A 23,013-nucleotide genomic window follows, 5' to 3' on the forward strand; every position below is an offset into this window, starting at 1 on the left:
AAGCAGACCCATCTCCCTGGAAGAAGCTCCTCGCAAGGCTAGTCACCACGGCCTGGGAGCAAACCCATACCTGAAGAGCTATTCTTCATCCACGTCTGTTACAAACTGTGAATGGTGTTCAGGTGACTTGCTGTGCGTTTTGCTTAGGTGGAGTTTTACCGCATGTTTGCTCACAAATGTCCGACAGCACAACTTACACTTGAATTTAGAGTCTGTGTCCTCTTCGCCAGTTATTGTTTCCGGAGACCTCTGAGCCGACGACACCCGGGAGATCTCTTGCTCTACCTTGCTTTGCTGGTCCACGGCCAAGCGGGTCATGTCCTTCATTTGGAAACCCAGGTGAGATTCTAAGTGGCTGATGTATGTCGAAGGGGTTCTGAACTGGGAGGCACAGTCACTGCAGTAAAAGATGGGGTGGCCTTTGTCCATGTTTTTCAGAAATTTTGTCCCGCCCGTTTTCCTAAGCTGATACTTCACGTTGGCCAGCCAGTGGCTGATCGTGGTCATGGACAGTCCCGTAAACTTCGAGATTTGCATACGCTCTTGGGGGCCCAGGTCAGACAGCAGGTACTTGCCCTCTGATGTCTGGAAGAGGCTCGAGGCAAACTGAGCTTGCAAAATCAGAAGATGCTGAGGGTTCCAGTTGGACTGCCGGCCTTTTCTCTTATGCAAGGTCGAGACTTCACTGGAGACATCCTCGAAGCGTCTGACGTCCATTTCCAGCTTCATGGGAGGGACCCTGGAGGAAGCAGCGGGCTTTGGGGTGGTGGCTTTGGGGAGGACCTTGACCATGTCGGCGATGTCAGACAGAGCGTGCTTCTGAGGTGGGGACGTGCAGGATTGTGCTTGCGAGGACTCGGCCTTCTTGCTTTTGGACTTGGTCAGGTCGATGGGCTGATCGTTGCTCTCAAATAGGTAGCGCCTGGACACACTGGCCGGCCTTGTGGAGGCGGGACTCAAAACCGGCTTGTCCATGATGTTGAGATTTGACTTGTGAAACATAGAAATTGTGCTTGAGCTTGGGCTGGAGCAGGAAGGTGAGCGCAAAGGCTCTGTGGCTTTGCCCAGGTGATTGTTCAAGACGGACTGCAGGGCGCTGAGCGGGTTGATGCATGGCAGGGCTGCGGTGTGGTTGGCCAGGGCAGAGCTGTTGCTGAGAGAAGATGCGGCCTCCAGGGGCTGGGGCTTCTCCTTCTCACCACTCTCTTTCATCAGCCTGTCCTCCTCCTTCAGGGGGCTGGGCTCAGGCTTTGTGGATTCCGAAGGCGTTTCTCTTTTGGAGAAAGCATCCCCCTCGCTGTGGCTGAAAGGTGAGGCCTCTTCACCAGGACTTTCTTTGCCACACTCCTTCATGCCTTCTTCTTTGTCTTCCGCCTCCTTCTTGACTTGAGTGTAAGGGGCCAGGTTTGTGGGCACAGAGACGAGTGGCATCACTTTCCACTTCGGTGCGATCGGCCTTAGCTTGTTGGTGAGATTAGGTCGAATCTGCAGGACCTGGGAGCCCATAGGCAAGGGCGGCTTGGTGCCTTCCGACAGCTGGTAGGCGGCGTGGATGCTGGGGTAGGCACTCCAGCTGGGGGCCCCATTTTGGGCTTTGTTGATGGCTGTGGTGACAGTATTTTCCAAGGACTTCAAAATGTCCCCACCACCCTTGGAGCCATCTTCCAAATCCTCCTCCCTTAGATATTGATATTTTATCGTAGGGTCTAGAGGTTTCTGTAGTGGATCCTCATAGTCCTCGCTTTTCACGACTTTCTCATCCTTGCTGGCTTCCTCTGGCCTTTCTTTCTTGCCGTCTTTCTTTAACTCGGTTGTGGAGGCTATACAGTCCGATGCTGAGTTGCTGGACGGCTTGGAAGTCAGAGAATCGCTGTTGGGCGCCTCCGACAACGACTGCATTTTCTCCACCGCCAGTGGGTCCAACACCAGCTGCTTCCCTTTCTTGGAGGCGGAGCTGGTGACCTTGAGAAAGTGACCTGTGACCATCATGTGGGTGGTGAGCTGCTGCAAGGTGTCGTGGGAGCTCCCGCACTCCATGCACTTTAAAATCTGAGACTTGCAGGCCTCGAACTGCCAGGTGTAGCTGGCACCGTTTTGGTAGCCATAGCGGTTGTTGGAGGACAACTGCAAGTTGGCGTTCTTCTGTGAAGAAAAGGAATCTGCAAACGATCCGGTGGTTGAATCCGGGGAACACGGCCGGTTGACGTCAAAAACGCGTTTCTTCGCCGGAGTGACCATTTTCGAGGAAATGGTTGGGACTGGCTCCTTCAAAGGCACTTTTTGGTAATGTTTTGTTTTTATCATGTGGACGCTCAAATCTTGGAGGGAGTCGAAGGAGTCGCCACAAAACATGCATTTCAGAACCTTCTGAGCATCTTCCTTGTCCATATCCTGGAAAGCCCTCTTCCGGGGCTTCGAATAGCTCGTGGGTCTGAGCTTGTCCTTTTTGCGGTTGTCATCTTGATAGTGGCCCGTTTCATTCATGTGCACAGTCAGCTCGACTAAGGTGTCGTAGGCGGCGCTGCACTGTCGACACCGGAACCTGCTGGCCCCCGTGAACACTGCTCCACACATCTTGCTGCTCTGACGGTACAGCTGGACCGAGCTGAACAGGCTGGGTTTCGAGACCGATCTCGAAGGCAAGTTCTGCTGCAGGCTTTTGGACAGGGCGTCTTGGTGCCAATCAAAATCGCTCTTGTTGCTGCCATTTCGGGTGTCACAATTCCGCCTCTCGCTGTTGGACAACTTGAAGCCAAGGCCCAGGCCTGACCAGTAGGAATCGCACAAGATGTTGGCGTACACGGCGGTCATTTTATCCATGCAGTTGTGTGCTTCGTCTGGAAGCTTGGGGTGAGGGTTTGCTTTCTTGTCCGAGGCATCTCGGCCGCAGACGCTCTTGACCTCTGACACCTGATCGCTGGCATCGCTCAGTAGAGACTCGTTCTCTGCGTCCTGGTTGGACAGATGACTTCCTGGAGAGTTTTGGTAGCTGAAGCAGCCTTTCTGCTCTGGGACCGTTTCTAGCTCCTCGTCTGTCCCTGTGTCATTGCTGCCCTGAAGTTGAGCTACTGAGCCACTGTCCTCCTCCTCCTCCTCTTCCTCTTTTATTTCCTCCTCTTCTTTCAGCTGTTCCTCCTGGGCGTAGCCTGCAAGAGAAAAAAAAGAGATAAAATACCCATAACAGGTTCCGTATTCCTTTCCAATTCCCCCCACTTAGACTAAGTGCTTCCCATGCTGGATTGAACAGCAATTTAATCTACACTTTTATGAACTGTGAGCCATGGAGACAGGAAGAAGCCAAATGATGTATTGTGTGCCATCTCCTGCCTTTTTTTTTTAATTGGCAAGAGTCATACTTCTTTATAAATGCCTAGAATCCCAAGTTAATAATTTCATGTTTAAGGAATATCATTCTAATATTCCTATAATGGAACAGTTGCTAAATTCATGTGTCTGACTTTTAGGAAATCTGGATTGAAATGCAAATCCTACTAAAGTCATATCTCCACGGGGAAGAATGTTGTCTCATAAGAAAACTAAGATTTGACACTTGGCACCTAGATGGTAAGGTTTACCAAGACACTTAGATGTATTGGCGTATAATCATCTAAATGAAGCATTTTTGAGTGCTCAGAAGTAATTTGGATGCACCACCATTATATTTTTGATAGCCAGTGTCTTTTCGCTATAACATTTTTATTTGTAGAGAATCACACGGTAGGAAGAGAGATCATGGGGTATGCAAATAAAATCTTCCATTGATAGTTGAAAAATTAGGTAATCTCAGCAAATATAATGATTTAAAAATAATAGCAAATGGTGTTAGAATGGGAGACTTGGCCACTATCTTATTATTCTCAAGCAGGTTTATGAAGACCTTTCCAGACAAGGCTGAAAATGCCCTCTCGATCTTGTGCCTGTAATTTCAAATGCACTGTGATTTGTGGGTACCCGTCATGAGATGCCAATTATACATTTGATTTGTAGATGCAAAATGCTATTGGGAATGCACGCTTTTTCTTCTCTGAAAGGATTTAGGACCAGTAATTGCATAGGGGAAATGAAGACAGGAGAGAGCGGGTGCAAAGGGAATTAATGGGCAAATATCCATCAATGGAGATGGGGAGTGAGGCTATTTATGCCCACAGGCTCATTTTCTTCACCTGGCATTTTTCAGAGCCATGTGGATAAAATGCAACCAAAGAAGCACCAAAGAAAAGGAGATCCAGTCTTAGATTTGTAAGGCCTGCATGATCTTAACACAATATTTAAAAAATTAACTTCTGTTTCCCCTCTCGGTGGCGGATGGCTACTTGGGGGAAATCCTAGAGCAGGGTCTGTTATTTCTATTCATCAAGGACAAAACTTGGAGAAGGAGGAGTCATGCATTAGGGCTGTCCTGTGCAGGAAGAGAGAGATGGAAGAGAAAGGAATTTGTTAGGAACAAGGCAGCTGCAGCCAGAAACTTCAGAGGCTGATGATGATGATGAAGATGAAGAATGTTTGTGAAGCAATAACTGGGTCCTCGGAAGTAAGCTAAACACTGGAAATGGATCCTTTCATTTCGTTTAATAGCCGCATGAAGTAGACACTATTATTTTCATTTCACAGATAAGGAGACTGATGCTTTAAGGTAAAGAAATCCACCCAAGGCCATAGCTAGCACTGCAGGATCAGGACATAAACCCACATCTGTTTGCTGAGAAAACCCATGGTTTTACCCAGAAGGTGCCACTCTCTATGACAACCTAGTGAATAAGGAAACTTTGAGGGGACCCAAAGGTAAAAAGTTAAGCAGTGGAAATCCGTTGAAATGCCACTAAATAGATAACCACCTCAAGAAGGGAGAATTATGGGAGCCCATGATTTTAAGCGCATTATACCCTAGAACAAGATGAAATCTACAAATCTATAGCCTTGAGTTTTATGATTGTGTGTATTATTTTGTTGTTATTGGTGTGGTATTTCCTGCTTCCCCAGCAAGTTGACAAGAGAATTTTTTAATACTAAATTGGTGTTGCTGGTCTCCAGTTACATAAATTGACTTGAAAAAACAAAAACTACTCAGTCTAGTCAAACAACCAATGATAAGTGGACTGCTTGCACAAAAATTGAAGTTTAAAATAACCGAATGACTGAATAAGACTTCCCATTATTATCATCACATTTTCTTTTTCCTGGATTAATTGGTATATTTTTGTGAAATTAATTTGTATATTTTTATAAAACATAATAATTATTTTATTTTTGCAAAAACCAGTTATATTATTCAAAAAGAAAGTCTATGTTATTAAATTGAGAAACCAAATAACCAAACCTAATAATAAGTTTTTACTGAGCCAAGTAAAATGCTCCAAAAATATTTTACCTTCCTGAATTAATTTGTATATTTTTACAAAATACAACTATTTTGTAAAGAATAGTTATGCCATTCGGAAAGAAAAGTCTATGTTATAAAATTAAGAAACTAAATAATAGCTAATAAAATAAGTTGTTACTGAGCCAAGTGAAATGCTCCAAAGAATCAGACAAATTTTATCAATCAATTAGGTTTACCTTTGAGAAGGAAGAGGGTGCTATTACTCTGGGACATTCAGTGGGTCAACAGGCATCAGGTAGGACTGTTTCAGGCTAAAATGCCTAGTGACCACAGCTATGGGCAATGTGATTACAGCAACAAAGAAAAGTGTGTGAGCAAGTGAAGAAATCTGGGGGGCAGGAGGACTTTTTGTCATCACAACTGGGTAAGGCTGTTGCTGGATTTTATTCATTCCAGTATTTTCAGTGCCTGGCACTGTGCCTGACCCTTAGTAGGAAGTTGGAAAGTAATTCATGTTATTTTGTGTGTTGATGAAATATACATGCAGGCCTGTGCGCGCGTGCGCGCACGCGCACACATACACACACACACACACACACACACACACACCCACACACACACACACACACACACACACACACACACACACACAATCTTCCCAGGCAACATAGACATTTAAAACTAGGAGAAAAGAAGTGTTCTTTTTTTTCTGCTGACATTTGGAAGCTGAGCTTTCTGGACCAGCTCAGCCTCACGATTTACTTTGTCCTTCTAAATGGATTCCCCAGAAGAAAAGTCAGAGACAGCAAACGCCTCCCCCATAATACGGATAAAATTTTCTGCTTAATTAGGCATTGACATGTTTACTATAACCTTTACAGAAGAGTAACTCGTGCTGAGAGACCCTTTTTGTCTGTTTTCCTCCGCAGAACAGACAAAATCTCTGTACCCGATAAGGTGAGGCATTGAAAAGCCTCTTACAAAAAGTGCCAAACATCCGTCAAAGCAAGTGTATTTTAACAATGGCTGAGGGTTCCAAGGAGTTTTTAAGAAACACATTTCAATATTATACATTTAAAACTGTGCACTTGACTTAAGTGATTTTGCTTGCCACCGGCAGTTGGGGCGAGTGAGGGAAGGGAGCCAGAATATGGCAGAGCTGGGTGTATAATGAGTATCTGTCTCTCTATCGATGTTTTGTTTAATAAGATTGCATCATGTGTAAGTCTTGGTATAAGTGGATGAGTGGCAAGTTGATTCTTATGAATACCAACTCAACAAATGAAGACTATCACAATTATGCCAAGGCACTGTAAAAAAGAACTATTTTCTCTAGAACCTCCATGTCAATTTTGTGTTGAAGATCAAACATCGTAGTGGCAAAAATTTCCCTTTTCTACCTAAATTTCTAGTTCCATCCCTCCCAACTGCCTGTCTCTGGCCATGTGAAACATGTCCATTCCTAGAACTGTTGATTCATCAGCAAACCCAGTCAGTTCTTCAACTGAATGACTGACTTGAGAGACCATCTTTCTTTTACTCTGTGGCCACGGCTCTAGACAGGGCCACCATGCTGTCCATTAAGGTGGATGATGGACCCCCTACCTCTACTCCCTACAGTCCTCTCTTCAGAGTACTGCTAGAACATTCTTTGTAAAAGGGATTAGGTCATGGTGTCCCTCTGTTTTAACTCCTGCTGTGTCTTTCTGTTGCACTTGTAAGGAAGTTCTAACCCTTAGCATGGTCTATAAGAGCATGAGGGGTTTTTTCCCCTGCTGACCTCTCTGGTTCATCTCTGAGCACTCATGTCCTGCTCTCCACTCCTAGGGAACAGCTGCCTGCATGCTCCTCCTTGAACCCATCAATCCTTTTCTTGACTCTGGTTCTCTGAGTTTGCAGATTGCTTTGACCAGAAAGTTCTTCCTCTACCCATCACACCATGGGTTCCTTCAGGTCTCAGCACCAATGGCTACTTCTCAGAGAAGCCTTTCCTGACCAGTCTCCCCCTCTCATCACATCAATCTATGGACTGAAATCCCTAGAGCACTTACCAGACTCTGAAATTAGCCTGTTTGTGGATTGACATTGTCTTTTTCCACTGAAGGTAAAGTTAAAATATCTCTCCTCATGGTCCTTCCCAACATGCAGCTCAGTGGCACAGAATAATGTCCAATAATTATTTGAACAAATGAATGAATGAGTAGATTATACAATGAAAGGGAATTGTTCCAGCTCTACTCTTGCTCTACTTCTCACCAGTGCAATTGGCACCTCTGATAGCTAGATTCACCCACCCCCATTCCATATAGATCAGATGTAAATTACAGCTATCCTTCTCAACATTACTCAGTGATAAAACCAGAACATCACCATAAATCATCCTTTCAGAACCACCCAGCTACCAACTTTCTTGTCGTCTGACCTCTCTGAGTTGTGGGTTTACACTTATAAGTTTGAAGACTGAAAATGAGCACCAAGACTGGAAAACACCAGAAACAATGCTCTTGTTTTTATTTTGAGTTGGAGCCTCACTCTGTCACCCAGGCTGGAGTGCAGTAGCATGGTCATGGTTCACTGCAGCTTGGAGTTCCTGGGCTCGGGTGATCCTTTCTCCTCAGTCTTCTGAGTAGCTGGGACTACACGCACACGTCACCATTCATGGCTTATTTTTTGATATTTTTGTAGAGATGAGGTCTTGCTATATTGCCCAGACTTGTCTTGAACTCCTGAGCTCAAGCAATCTTCCTGCCTCAGTCTCCTAAAGTGCTGGGATTATAGGCATGAGCCATAACACCCAGCCAGAAACTACGCTCTTAATGTGAGCAGCTTTTGATTCAATGAAGATTAGCACATGGGAACTTGAAAGTTTGGACTAATTTGTCACAACGTTCATTAGCTATTCTATGATAAATATTACACATGTATTAGGGTAGTCTTCTCCTGAATCCTTCATTTAAAAAAGAACTATTATTGGGAAAATATATTAATATGCTGCAAACTATTTACCCTAATAGTATGTGGGTAACATTACAAAATAAACCCTCAAATTTTAGAAATCCTCTTATACTAAAGGTTAAAAAAAAAACCCGAAGGAAAACAATTATTTTTTTAAAATTGCCACCTCAATTGTTCCCTATACCTCTAGTCAGAATGATTTAAATGAAATTGTGCAAAATAATTCATGGGTGGTATGATGTCAGGTATCAGATTTTTTGCTAGGCATACATTTTTGTAGTCGCCTTGAAAATCCACAGTAGAGTGTTTACAGTAAAAACACTGACAGTTTTTAAAATGGCAGGAGAGGTGGAACAGTTATACCCTAAGAACAATTTAAAACTCAAGAAGGCTGATTTTCAAAAACGAAATCAGAATTCAACCAAGACCTCATTTAAAAACATTTCCGACGGTGACAGGATCATTTTTGCCAATCTACCCCACTAAATGACAGTTTAAAATCACAGGAAGATTCCACAGTGTGCAAGGCTGCCGTAAATGAGGAGATCGCAAGGATTTCTTGCCACGTACCCAGTAGGGACACTAAATGATGACTCCGAGCAAGGGCTCCCTGTCACAAGTCTCTAGTGTTTTGGTGAGTGTGGTCTAAAAGTCTGTTAATATGTATATTATTATTGGCACTAATTGGCATGCTTGTTGGCAGGCTGAGGAGAGAGATAGAAGGTTTAGTGTTCAAGGAAGCTGAGCTGTTTTCAATGGTGGCCAGGCCCAGAGTAAGGGGCCCCTGGGAGGGCTGGGTTGAGGGAGCCGACTGCTTTTTGTTTCAGGAGAGATGCCGGCTGGAGGGCAGTGGGATCCTTGCACTGTTCCTAAGTACAGACTTCACTTACAGAGAAACCAGGTACCACGGGGCCAAGGCTCAGCATATCTGCAGTCTGGAGAAGTTATCTAGGCTCATGCACATTTCTCAACGGAAAAGTGTTCAAAAATAAAAGTAAAATTTGTGATGCATGAATCTGTATCCCTGCCCCACCACATATAATGAAAGTGTGACTTATACACACAAGTCAAGAGAAGGGTTTGCTTCTTCCTGTCTGAGTGTCAGAACCAAACAAGCAGAATTCTTTGTTTCAAGGGTACTGGAGAGGGCGTGGGTACAGTGACAGGGGGATTTATCCTGGGCCCATAAGTACTCCGTGGAGACAAATTAGGAGGTTTCTAGTGGTCATGAAAAACAACATATCTCTCTTTAAAAAAAAAATTTCCTGACGATCATTTGGTTAATTGGAATGCTGTACAGGTACGATGCATGCATAGTGGGTGGGGTTCGTATAAACACTAATGTCTCCTTAATGCTCTCATGTCAGCCTTTTCTTGGGCCATTGTTACAGCTCTTTGACTACAACACTGTTTTATAATCATGCTTTGTGACTCTCTGCACGTTTTGGTCATCAGTAAAAAAGGGCTAGGCTAGCTTAAGTCTAGTGAAGTGGATACTCCGTCTTCCCTTTGTGGTTCATCTGTTTATTCATTTAGTCAAGAAATATTTATTCTGCAGCCATTGTATGCAAGATATTTTAGTAGAGTTTCATTGGAACTTACATCACTGAGGGTCTGCCAAGGCCAAGGAGAGAGGCGAGATGAATTATGGAGAGAAGTTGGCCACAGAGGTCAACATGACCACAGAGAGAGGTCATGAAAAGGTCACACGTTCCTGGAGGAAGGCAGGTAACTTAAACGGCAAGGTAGGCCAGGTGAAAGAAAAGCAATGCTCAGTTGCAAAGATAACTGCCCACGGGCACTCAAGTAGATAGAGAGACACCAAGGGTTTGTGGGTAACTGGAACATTTATGCCACGTCAAAAGAGCACAGCTCATGGAAACATCGTGGGGTTTAGTGTTGCCAAATATTTAGTTTGGCTAAGCTATGTTGAAACCAAATATGTCTTGTATTCAACCATTTGCAACCTCTGAACGAGAAGAACCAGGGGAGACCCAAGGGTCAGAGTCTGGTGTGCTTTTCTGGTTTTCTCATATCAGTTCTTTGATCTCAGTTTCCTCACCTGTCAATCCCAAATAGGAGTGACCATCCCAGTTCTGACTGTCAAAAAGGGTTCTCTGTCAGGGCAAAGGAGGAAGAAAAAGTGCATTGTATACCCTCACAATTCAAGTATGGTTCTTGGACAAAGAGCATCAGTATCACCTGGGAGTTTGTTAGAAATACAGACTCTCAGCCCCACCCCAGGCCTACGACAGAACAGGAATCATTTAACAAGATCCCCAGGGGATTCCTATGCTCAAGGAAGTTTGGGAAGCCAGATGAAAATTGCAAAACTGTTAATTAGTGGTGAAATATTTAGCAATCTACTCCTCTATGCCCATGTTCATACGTGTATGTGAGAACCAGCTTTGTGAAAAGGGAACATGGCTTTGAGGGTTTCCAGCCCCCTTTTCCTCCAGAGACCAAAAGATTAAATACCTGTGGCTTAGACGGTTACTCCCAGTCTATACTGGGAAACACCAAGCAAGAGAGTAACGAATTACTGATTCAAGGACTAATCAGATCATGAATAGAGAAGATGAACCCTTGGCCTTGGGATCAGGCAGACTTCTGTTCAGGTCTGCACTTAATCTGAACGCTTAACGTGATCTTGGGAAAATGACAGAAACTTTCAAAGGCACAGCTTTTTCATCTATAAGATAGGGATAATAACAGTTATCTACCTCATCAGATGGTCAGGAATATTGAACACAATATAGTATGTGAAATACCAAACCTGTAGAACAACCTCCAATTTCTCAGCCCTGTTCTAGGGACTTTCTAAATACTTTCCATCCTGTTCTTCAACCTGAACCCACAAATGTCTGAACTCAGTTGACTTTGGCATTCTTTGTTATCCCTAAATCTTATTCCAAGCCAACAGCTTTTAGATGGTATTCGCATTAGATAAGAACCAGCTTTGTATGTGTCATGCATAAGAAAAGAGTTTCTTCCAGTTTGGGGTTTGTTATTTAATATTAAATAACTTGTGTGTCGGGAACGTCCGTAGAAATGATGTGCAAACATCAGATAGCAAGTTATTAGGTCATTACCCATAATGATAATGTCTGCAATCCTCAAGAAAAAAAGCAACTCACCATCTGAGGGAAAAAGGTCTTTGTCAGGGGCCTCAGGCTTTGCACTGGGGGAGATGACTAATGCTCAAAGCAGAAGGTCTCAAGAAAAATGCTTTCTATCCAGCTACCTAGAATTTCAGTCCAGCATGTGTTATTATTGGGACATGCCTTGGTGACAATTTAAAAAAGCAGAGTGAGAAAATATTCATGGAGAAGGGTGAGAAGGAGACTACTTCATAAGCTTTTTGGTAACTCCGGTTTAGAAATCATTATCCTTATATTATCCTCACACCCTGAGAAGCATAAATCAGAAACAGAGGAGAAAACATAGTAGAAAAAAACAGGAACAAAGAAACAACACAATAGGACTGAGGCTTTCTATCAAATTAGGATTTTTAGGCTTTGATTTTTCAAGGGGTAGTGACTATTTTTAGCAAGACGTGCATACTTATTTTCTATACATTTTTTTTCCACATAAGGATATATAAACACACTCACACATAGATAATTTTTTCCAAGACTGGAAAGGGTTCTTTCTTTTTTTTTTTTTTTTTTTGCCAAGGAAACGGACAGTGAATCATTGTCCAAAACGACCTTCAGAAAGTATATGAAGCTGATGCACCATCTGTATTTTTTCAGACATATATTCCAATTTTACTTGAAATAACATCATTAGCACAGCCATCCCACAGAGCTAGAAGGTGATCTTGTTTCCTTCTTGCCTGGCTTGAAGTCAAACATCTTTTCTTTTTTTTGGCAAACGCTGCTTCTTTCTCTGAAATATTTCATGCAGATAATGGATAATGACCACTTCTCATTGCCTCTTCTCGAAAACGTCTAACTGCATTAGCCAAGAACGGACAAATTTTAACCTGCTTCTTTTGCTAAGTTCATGGCTGTGACCACTTCCCATTAAGAAGAAAGAAAGAGAGAAACAAGCCCATCGTTTTCTCAGAGAAGCTAAATTGGCAGTGTCAGAAAGTGATCTGCCCCTTACTTTTCTGGTGAAAAGTCTTTGCTGTCCCTAGAAGAATCACAGAAGTCCGAGGTGGAAAGAGCTTTTATGTCATAGGGTCAACTCCTTGGTCAAGGATGAGCTTTGGCTTTGCGGCCCTTCAGTGGCTCAGATATTAGACCTTCCAACCCTTCTTCTTCAAGTTGATTCTTCACCATCATCATCATGGTGACCAACCTGCTATGAGGACCACACCGTAGGGGACTTCTCTCTATTTCCCCCACCGGGTAGTTGAGCCATGTTTTCCCCATGAGATAACTGATCAAATCAAAGTAGGGAGAACTTTCAGTTCAAGTTTTCATCTTTTTATCAACACTTCAGTCAAGAACAGCTCTGCATATACGTGAAAACCTTTAGTGACAGGGAACTTGCAGTTTTGAGGCTGTTTGTTTTCTATTTTAAAAAATACTAATAGCAAATTTCTATTGAGAACAAACTTATGTGTGAGAACCAGTGGGCTAATTTCTTTATACATATTATGTTATTTGATCTCCACGGTAGTGCTCTCTGTCTTTACAATTCCATCTTTACAGAGGCTGAAATCGAATCGCAGAGTATGTTAATGACATCTCCAGAGGTGCACAGCTGAATTGGGGCTGGAATTTGGGTCTGTTGGACTCAAGAGTCTATACTGAATTCTTCCTTTTCACTCTCTGGGTCTGTTTAATCAGTCAGAGATATCAGTTCTATTTCCAAAATAAATCTAAGTTCTGCATGCTCTTCCCCTTCTCCATGCCACTGCCTTGTTGCAGCAACCGTCATCACTTCTCTGGTGGGCGCTGTGGTCTCCTAAGTGGTGACCACTCTTGATCTCCTATAGTCCGTTCATGGGCACAGCGGTAGCAGTGAGCTGAAGACACAGATTCCTCTGGGTGACTCCATTGCACTCCGTGTCATCCCTGCAATGACCTGTCTTGTTTTCATCTCAGATCTACCCCAATCACTGTCCATTTTGCTTAGGACTTGAAAGCCAAAATTATTCTGCCTGTTTCCTAAACTCATCAATTTCTTTCTTCTTTCGAGGTCCTTGAAATTCATTCCCTGTAAAACGTAAAGACTGAATCTCTCATCTCACCTTTGCACTTTGGGGTGAATGAGTTTATTAGATCATTTTCTGGAAACTGATTTCTACGGAAGAACACATGACTCCAGGAGTCAGTTGGGTCACCATCATACACTAACTCAGTGGCTCTCATCTGGGAATAATTTTGTCCCCCAGAGGACATGGGAAAATGTCTGATGACATTTTTGCTTGTTACGACTGGGGGCCGGGGATGCTGCGAAACATCCTACAATGCACAGGATGGTCCTTCCTCAAATAATTATCCAGCCCCAATATTTCAGTAGCTTAGAAATGCTGCAAAGTCAAGGTCAGCAGAAGCTCTGGGAGTTGACAACGAGGAAGGGTGATATTCATGCCCTCTCGAATTGTCAGTGAAGCGGGATGCTGCACAGAGAAGAACACTCTATTATTAAAAGAGAACTAGAAGGGAAAGTGTATACATCACCCTCATGGGTGTTATAACAGGATTGAAGAGCACAGGTCTAAAGCAAGCCTGCCTGGGTTCAAATCCCACCTCTGCCATATTCTACATTGCCATCTTGAATAAACTAATAACCTCTGTGGGCCTCTGTCTTTCCATCTACAAATTGGAGATAATAATAGTGCCTGTCTCAAAGATCATTTTGGAAATTAAGTGAGATAACTGGAAAGAACTCAGAATGCCTGGTGAAAATAAGCACTCAATATGTCCCCTTTCATTATGATTACAAGAATAAAACCTGGTCATGAAGGGCATGTGATGAAACTGAATTTCTCAGGATTTTCCATGTTTACTTGTTCAAGTTTTGGCTGAAAAAAATATTCATCGGGCTCCTAGCATTATTCTCAGTCAATTCCTTCTGGATTCATTTAAATCCCTTTATCAGATTGAGTTTTTTTATACTACAAGAAACAAACAAACAAAAAAGTTAATGATAAAAGGGATTAGCATTTATAAACAACTCCGGTAATTCCGCCAAATAAATCCTGACCTATTTCAGTTCTTAATTAACTAGGTTAGCTTTTAAATGAGCCAACTTATATAAAACAGCAAGTCTGAGCTAGGGCCAAACCCACACCAGACAGTTGGATGAAGCAGTTCTTGGAAATGGCCCAAATTCTGGAAGATACAGAGGTCTTCGATCTTTTTGAATCGACAGTTTGAATAATCTAATGGAAAATTCTCCAGGGTTTTTTGACCCTTTGATTTTTGGGTTAGGGCTAGTTTAAGAATTATATCTTCAAGGCTTATCATCTTTTCTCTGTCCCTACTTATAGAGGAGATAGGTAAATAGGAAAAGGCTTTAGGTCACTATATCAGCACATGACCAAATAGTACCAAATGGACTATGTTCCCAGAAAAGGACAGTGGGGTGAAAGCAGCACTATCTGGTGACTTCATATCCTTCAGCGGTGAGCACCGATAGGTGGCGCTCTCCCCGACTCCTTTGTATTAAGTGACTTTACATAAGATCTTACACATAGCCAATAATCCAGAATGTTCACCCAAGGAAGGTCCCAGGTCCCCAAGAAGACACGTAATTAGAGACACACCTGGGCTGCCACCGCTCCTTTCCTGGCAATGTCCAATACATCCTTACTGACTCAGCTGGGGTGATCCTGCCCCCAAGGACATTTGGCAATGGCCAGAAACTGGGGGTGGGGTGTTATTGGCATCTAGTGAGTGGAGACCAGGGATACTGCCACACAACCAACAATGCACAGAACAGTGTTCCCCACACAAAAAGACTGGCCCAGCCCAAATGTCAATAGTGCTAAGACTGAGAGATTCCGCCTTAGAAACCTTTCTCCTCGATTTGAACATGAGCTCACAAATCAGGGGCTTGTCTGTCTCGTGCATTGCTCTAGCCCTAGTGCCAAGCACAGTTCTTGAGATAATTATTTCCTGTTTTGTCTAACCACCATCCATTCCACACTGTGTGCCATCTTGGTGGGAGTGCTTTGCCTTCCTGTTTTTGCAATTTGGGTGAGTTAATAATTGAAATCACTCTTCCCTCTCCCTTCATGTTAAATAGGTAGTGAACCTCATTTTATTTTAGTTTGTTATTTTTTCAGAGATAGGGTCTTGCTTTGTCACCCAGGCTAGAGTGAAGTGGTGTGATTATGGCTTGCTGCAGACGCAACCTCCTGGGTTCAAGTGATCCTTCCATTTCAGACTCCCGAGTAGCTAGGATTATAGGCATGTGCCACTACCTAGCTAATTAAAAAAAAAAGAAATATATATATATGTGTATATATATATATATACATATACATATATATATATGGAGAGAGAGAGAGAGAGAGAGTGTGAGAAAGAAAAATTGGGTCTTACTCTGGCTGTGTTACCAGACTGGTCTTAAACTTGTGGCCTCAAACAATCCTCCCGCCTTGGCTTCCCAAAGCCCTGGTGTTACAGGTGTGAACCACCATGCCTGGCCATACTTTATTTTTTAAGGCACAAAACTGACTTGGGACTGAAGTAAGAATGACAGTCAGGTCCAGGCTGTATAAATCTGCTCCTTTAAAGGCACCCTGGGAAGGAGACAACCGATTCTGATCCCTGCGAGTTTACTTTTATGAGACTTCTGTTCATCTGGACTGTTTTTTAACAAGGGCATTCCAGATAAGCTCTGCATGTGTTGTGTGTGCATGTGCATGTATTTAAATATTTAATAATTAGTTTAAGAAGAAAGGAGGTGAAACAAAAACACTAGAACTTTTCTTTCCCTTTCTGGCATTTTTGTTTCACCGTGGGCACAGGACAGCAGCTTGGCCAAACTCTTGCTCCAAGACACTTGAATTCTGACCCTACGACTCAAAGATGGAAACTGGTTAGAGTGGACCCACTGGTAACAGTAGTATCAGGAAGAGATCATCTTTTGATTGTGCTTCCTTGATCCTCACAGAAGCACTGGTTACGTTCCTTTTGATGAACTACTTCGTACTCCTCCCGACAAATTCCTCATTTTTACTCAAATTGCCAAAGATAATATTTGAGTCTTGCAATCAAAGACCCTACTGTCTGACAGATGGTGCTCAACACATACTTTGAACCAAAGGATGAATTTGTACTAACTCCAACAGAGTGGCTTCTTTGCGCTCCAGAGTAAAACAAGCTCACGCTCTTGGTGGCGTTGCTTGGCATTCAGTAGCAGATAGGTATTATTTAGATGTTCACAGATGAAAGGGCAGAACACAGAGCAATGCTAATAAGAGCTCCCTGTTTCTGAAAACCCCAAATTTCCCTCCAAAACCAGGGTCCCCTCCATCCAGATGAATATCTTCCATAGAGCCTAGTTATACGAACGGGTCTGCCTTGGAAACACTCTTTAGAAACATATCATCCCCCAGTGACTTGACTTTACCCGTCTCGAATACGTTTGCAGTGTTCATAGTCTATTGTGTCAATAATCTGCATATTTAAGAGTCCCCACATGCTCATTGAGACGATAGATGGGGCTGGTACAGTCTGCTGGGTCAAAAATCTGCTTTAAATAGTCTATATACACAGTCGGTTGAGTAAATAACAGCATTTTCAAAAAAGTCCCTAAATATATAATAACATGATAAATCACATCAGCTTCTAAAGATGCAGCCTCGCTACTGCTGATCAGGAAAATGATGTGCACTTTAACAAGTCACTTACAAATGATCTCATCTTTTCCAGTCGTGGGAGCATTATCTTTTTTTGGTTATTTTTTTTTATAAGTAGGGGAAAGAAACCCAAACACACAAGTACACACAGACACACAGGCATATACGTATGCTCAGTATCATCTTACACAAATACACCAGGGTTGAGCCAGCCGTCCAGATAAAAGGAGTGAGAAATCAGAGAACAACGTTCTTCTGTCTTTGGTTTGGAGGTTTCCACCATCATTCAGCTGTGTGAGATTCAGAGCGTTAAGGCGGGCTCCACCCACACAAACAGTTCTGTTGAAATCAATTAGAGGCATTGATTCTGAGACCTCCATCTGACCTCATTTTGCTGTGAAGACAACTTATTCTATACCACTTCATTAGAAAACACTGTTTACTTAGAAACGACTTCTATGTGTACAATATCCTAACAGCTACCACTTAGTGCTTTACATGGGTCGTTTTAGTTACGCCTTACAACACTTCGATGGTGGGGGTGATATGAGTAGTTCTGTTTTTGAAGATGAGGAATCTTAGGCTTCCAGAGGTTAAACAACTTTCCCAAATCCACATGATCAGAAATGGGTCGATTCCAATTTTGAAGTGAGCACACTAGACTCCAGATGTAGTGCTCTCTCAGAGCTATGTATTCTAACACATACTCATATGCATGTCAGTTCTCAACAATGCCTTTCTTTGTAACAGTGTGTCGAGTGGAGGTGTGAGTGTTTCTGCTACCATGCAATGTGTGTTCCTAGGCAAACCTGGCATTCTGCAAGCCTTGCGTTAAAATTATAACACTACTGGGAAAAATAAGGTTAGGATGGACCACTTACAAAGTAAGCAACTAGACATCCAAAGAATAACCAAACAATAACAAACATTATAAAAAATACTGGTTCAGTTAAAAAACACTTGTTCCAGTCACAATAAATAAAAGAATGCTACAGCAAATAAAATACTTTACCTCGTAAATAAAGAAGTGACGTTAGTTGGATGGAAAGGAGTTTAGAGAGGTGGTGAGATGGTAGAGTTACAGACAGGTCAGATGTTTTAAAAATCAGAGAGAGATGACATTCAGGCTTCAGAGGCAGACTTGTGTGGTCAACCTGAGCTAAGGGGGATTGATTTTATGAAGTGACTGTGTTGTCTGTATCTTTCTGCATTCAGTTGTGTTAGTGAACTTTGCATTAGCTGTCGTTACTCAGTCGTGCTACACAATAACGTGCTGGGAAAAATTACATGTGAATCAATGTGACACTCTCATTATATTCATATCATTGACCGATTTACCAATCAGGAACGAGCTAATCTGCTTTATAGGAATATGAGCTGTAACAGAACAGACTTTATTTTATCTTTCATCCTTAAAGACCTTTCATGTTCAACTAACTCAGTTGGTAAAATCCTGGGCACCTCACCAATAAAATCTTAACTTTGAATTAATTACTCAAGCAAACCAACTTAAAATAAAGACTGTAAATCTAAATAGCTTCCAGATGACAGAATTTACATCTTTGTGAGATCTATTTCATTATTGGGGGATATGAAAGAAGAGCTTTCCTTTTATTTCTTCAAGCATCTACTGTGTGCCTAGTACTATGTGAAGCATTTGGGATGCATTTTTTAAAAATAATCTTGTAAAGTAGGCGTTTTTACCTTTAGTTTATAGTTATTTATTGTGTTTGTGTATGCGTGTGTGTGTGTGTGTGTGTGTGTGTGTGAGAGAGAGAGAGAGAGAGACAGAGAGAGAGAGAGAGAGACAGAGAGAGACAGTAAGAGAAAGAGAAACAGAGACACACAGAGAAAGACAGACAGACACACATACACGGGGGGTGAAGAGAGAGAGAGACAGACAGACAGACAAGGTTTCGCTCTGTCACCTAGGCCAGAGTATAGTAGTTCAATCTTGGCTCACCATAGCCTTGACCTTCTGGACTCAAGCGATCCTCTTGCCTCAGCCTCCTTAGTAGCTGGGACTACAGGCATGCACCACTATATCCAGCTTAGCTTTATTTTAGAGGTGAAGGATTTGCAGGTAACAGAAGAGACACAGAGGCTCTCTGGTAGACACTGGCAGAGGAAGGAAATGGAATCAAGCCCACAGACCCAAGACCTATGCATCTTCCATGGCATCATTCTCCAGTGAGATAGCTAGTGAGGAAGTACCGTCTAGGGGACTAAAAGTGAAAAATGGCCTCCTGGGCTCTTCCTGTCATGCCACCTTGACTCTTCCAGAAATGGATCCCCTTCTTGCTACTCACAGTCAAGTCTTAGCCCTTAAGCAGTCAGAATGGAAAGACACACCAGCTCATGTCACTTCCCTGCTAAGGACCCCCAAGGGACATTCATCTTATTCAAAAAACGAAACAGCATTGGTTCTCACTGTGGCCCTCAGATTCCTACCATGTTCACTCTCCATTTGGTCTCCAACCTAGGCTCCTATTCCTCTCTTCCTTGTTTTTCTGCTCCAGCCAGATTGACCTCTGCTGCTTCTCCCAAGCCAGGAACACACCTATCTCAGGTTTTCACACCAGCTCGTTCCTCTGTACTGTTTCCTGACTTCTTTCAAGTCTTTGCTTAAAATATCCTTTCCTAATGCAGCTAACTCCAAGTATCCTACATGAAATTGCAACCAGTCTCCTTACTCTCTTAAGACTCCTGATTCCATTTTTCTGTTCTATTTTTCTTTTGCCTTTTCATCTACCAACTAACTTAACACCAAACTGACTTCTTTATTTTTGTCTGTTGTTATTGTGATCTTTCTTTGTTAGTTTGTTAGCTCCATAAGAGCAGGGGTCTTTGTCTATTTGGCTTGATGCTATCTGCAGGTGCCTGTGTATGGCGCATAATAGGTGCTCAAAAAATGAATGATTCAATGAATATTTAAAAAACCTTTGACATTTTAAACTCCATAAAGAGCAAAACTTATCCACTCACCAAAATGCTTCTGAGGTGGCTGTGGGCTTGCACCTACATTCTATTCTCTACAAAAAGTAGGTCCAGGAACTAGTCTTGCTTCCCAGACTTCCAACATTTGCCCAGTATGCTAGCCTTTTTTCAAGACCAATCTGATTTTATATCTAGAAGGTAAGTTAAGAGCCAAAAAATAGCAATAATTGCACTAAAGGCAGAGATACCTCTGAATTAGAGAGAATACTTAATGCGCTCTTACTTTCAGCCAGGTTGAGTCTACAACCATATGGACCCTAGGCTACAAACGATACATACACAACCACGGTTATTGAATACGTATCCTCAAGTTACTTAAGCCAGGCATTTAAAACTTTTTAATTGCTTGAAAGAAAATTCCAAAGCATGTTCTCTCATTGTATCCTTCCATATCTCTGGTCCTAGGATACTGTAATTCCTGGTTTCAGGATAGGGGGTTTGCGATATAAACGTTTCTTTGTTAGTATTAAAACTATTAGATGATGATTGATGGATTTACATTAACGATTCTCTTTCTGACTGAGGAGCCTCCATTTTCTCCCCTCTTTAGTGCACCAAGAGCTGAGTCTGTCCATTTGAACAAGTAGAACAATGTATAGTTTGAGATGAGAAAGACCTGGATGTACTACTTACTAGTTGTGTGTTCTTAGGCAAGTTATTTAAGCTCTGCAAGTCTCAGTTTTCTCATCTGTAAGATGGGGATAATTAGAGTGCCAAGCCTCCATGCCACTGAGAGAATTTCATGAGACAATGCTACAGTTCTCTTCTTTCTTTAATTCTTTTTCTGAATCTACAACTGTTCAGTCTTAGCATAAAGATCTTATCCTTGGAAGATCTTTCCTGGGCCCCTGGCCAAACAAGGATCCCCTCTTATACAGTCTCATGGGATTTTTCTCTGCTGACTCCCATCAAAATTGCAATCAAACAATTATGTGCACAATTGTTAAATTCTTGACTCTTTCACTTAGACTCCATGAGGGCAGGGACTTTGTGTCTGCTGCATTGCTGTATCTTTAGCGTTTTTTCAGAGCCTGGAGTCATACACTTTACAAATAGCATTTCATTGATTTCAAAACCTCCCTTTTATATTTTAACATCTTGGAAATTAGGGTGAATCTTCAATGGTATCTTAAAATGGCTGCCAAGGGGCAGTTGGAAGCTATTTCAGGAATGCCATAACCAATTTATTTTGCTTATCTTTTCTTTTTATATAAACACAAGTGTTACATTATAAGATCTTTTTTTAAATAAGTCTAAAAGAGTCTTTCTGTTAAGTATAAAATAGAAATTCTAAGTGATAGCAGGAGAGCAGTGTGTCATGGTTTAATTATAAGCATTTTTCTTGCTTTGTGGTGCAAACTGTAAGTAGTGCAGCTTGCTGAATGGCCTCTTAGCATCGATAAAATACAGTTATTGTTGAATGAATGAAAAAGGTAAAAGTGCTTCACACAGTGCTTGGCACAGAGAAAGTGCTCAAGGCATGATTGTGCTGTGATTATGATTATACAGAATATCTGGCTAATTCAGTATTTAAAACAACACTGACATTCTTACTTAATAATTTGGGTTTCCCTGCTACACATCAATGTTTCTGCACAAATGTTCAACAGAGAAATCTTTTGGTTGGGTAAAATCAACCTTAAATGGAAATGCAATTCGTGTTGCAATTATTATTGTCTTCTCCCCTGATAGGGAGCTCCTTGGAGCCCAGTCTTATCAGTTTGGGTGCCTCTGTTTTCCTTACAGCTCTGGAACACAATAGGCTTGATAAATGTTAGAAGACTGAATGAAGAAAATAATAAACGTAAGAATTGCTGAATGAGGATCCAGAGGACGCCTGTGGAGTGAATTCTAATGCTGTCTTCATTTTGTAAGAAAAAAACATTGCTCAGTGCCAGCATGGACTCCATATTGATTATTTTGTATGACCTGTAGGACCAGTTCTCAAGGATTCGCTGCAAAGGATGAAAAACTCAGGAACACTCAATAGGGTTTTCAGGTTGTAAGGCTTTTCATGTCTTAGCTCATGGATGACAACAGATTGTGTGTTTGTGTATGTGTGTGTGTGTTCCTCTATATGGTCCTATAGAGGCTGATGATCACTGATGTAATTTGGATGTGTGTCTCCTTCAAATCTCATGTTGAATGTTGAAATGTGATTCCTGGTGTTAAAGGTGGGGTCTAGTGGGAGGCGATTCGATCATGGGGCCAGATCCCTCATGAATGGTTTGGTGCCATTCTCCAGGTAATGAGTGAGATCTCAGTCTATTAGTTCATGCAATAGTTGGTTTAAAAAAGCCTGGTACCTCTTCTCTCTCTCTTGCTCCTCTCTGGCCGTGTGACACGCCTGCTCCCCTTCTGCCATGATTGTAAGCTTCCTGAGGTCTCACCAGAAGCTCAGAAAAAGCCGGTACCATGCAGAACTGTGGGCCTAATAAACCTCTTTCCTTTATAAATCACCCAGCCTCAGGTATTTCTTTATAGCAATACAAAATGGGCTAATGCAATCATAAGAGTGAGGAAGGATGCTGTTTATGGAGTCTCCTTTCCTTATGGGTTGGGCAATTCCTTAAAGACCAGGAAAGGGGTCTTCTGTCAGGCACATAGTAAGTGCTTAATAAATGTGTTGAATGAGTAAGGATAAGAGTCAAGATCATTGTCAAGATCATGAGTACTCACTGATGACCCCTTCTCCCATGTATTCTGCTCTGCTTCTAGTCCCTCTAGTGACTCTACTGGACGTCACCCCAGTGTTTAAATCCTCTTCAAGGCCTGAGTTCCTTGGCTTCCAGGGCCTTCTCTGGGTGTGGCCACCTCAATGTACTGGCGTTGACTTAGTAGATAGCCCAAGAAAAATAGCTCTTCAACAATCCAATTCATCTATTACTAGTTGAAGTCAAATCACTTTCCAGCAGATTCTTTCTGAAGGGGTGTGTGGATTGATTTACAAGTGCAGCTAGTTAGAAAGACA

At 42.3% G+C, this 23,013-nt stretch overlaps 1 protein-coding gene across 1 annotated transcript in view; it reads right to left on the reverse strand.

The window, feature by feature from the left end:
* Positions 1-23,013, reverse strand: part of TSHZ2 (teashirt zinc finger homeobox 2) — a 493,994-nt gene that overhangs the window by 211,065 nt on the left and 259,916 nt on the right. The window contains exon 2 of the mRNA XM_021712426.1: positions 71-3,146. Within this exon, the coding sequence (XP_021568101.1) occupies positions 79-3,146 (3,068 nt within the window). The 3' untranslated portion in view covers positions 71-78. The remainder of the gene's footprint in view (positions 1-70; positions 3,147-23,013) is intronic.

The sequence above is a fragment of the Carlito syrichta genome, unplaced genomic scaffold, assembly GCF_000164805.1.
Source record: "Carlito syrichta isolate Samal-C Ts95f unplaced genomic scaffold, Tarsius_syrichta-2.0.1 Scaffold303263, whole genome shotgun sequence".
Lineage (NCBI taxonomy): Eukaryota > Metazoa > Chordata > Mammalia > Primates > Tarsiidae > Carlito > Carlito syrichta.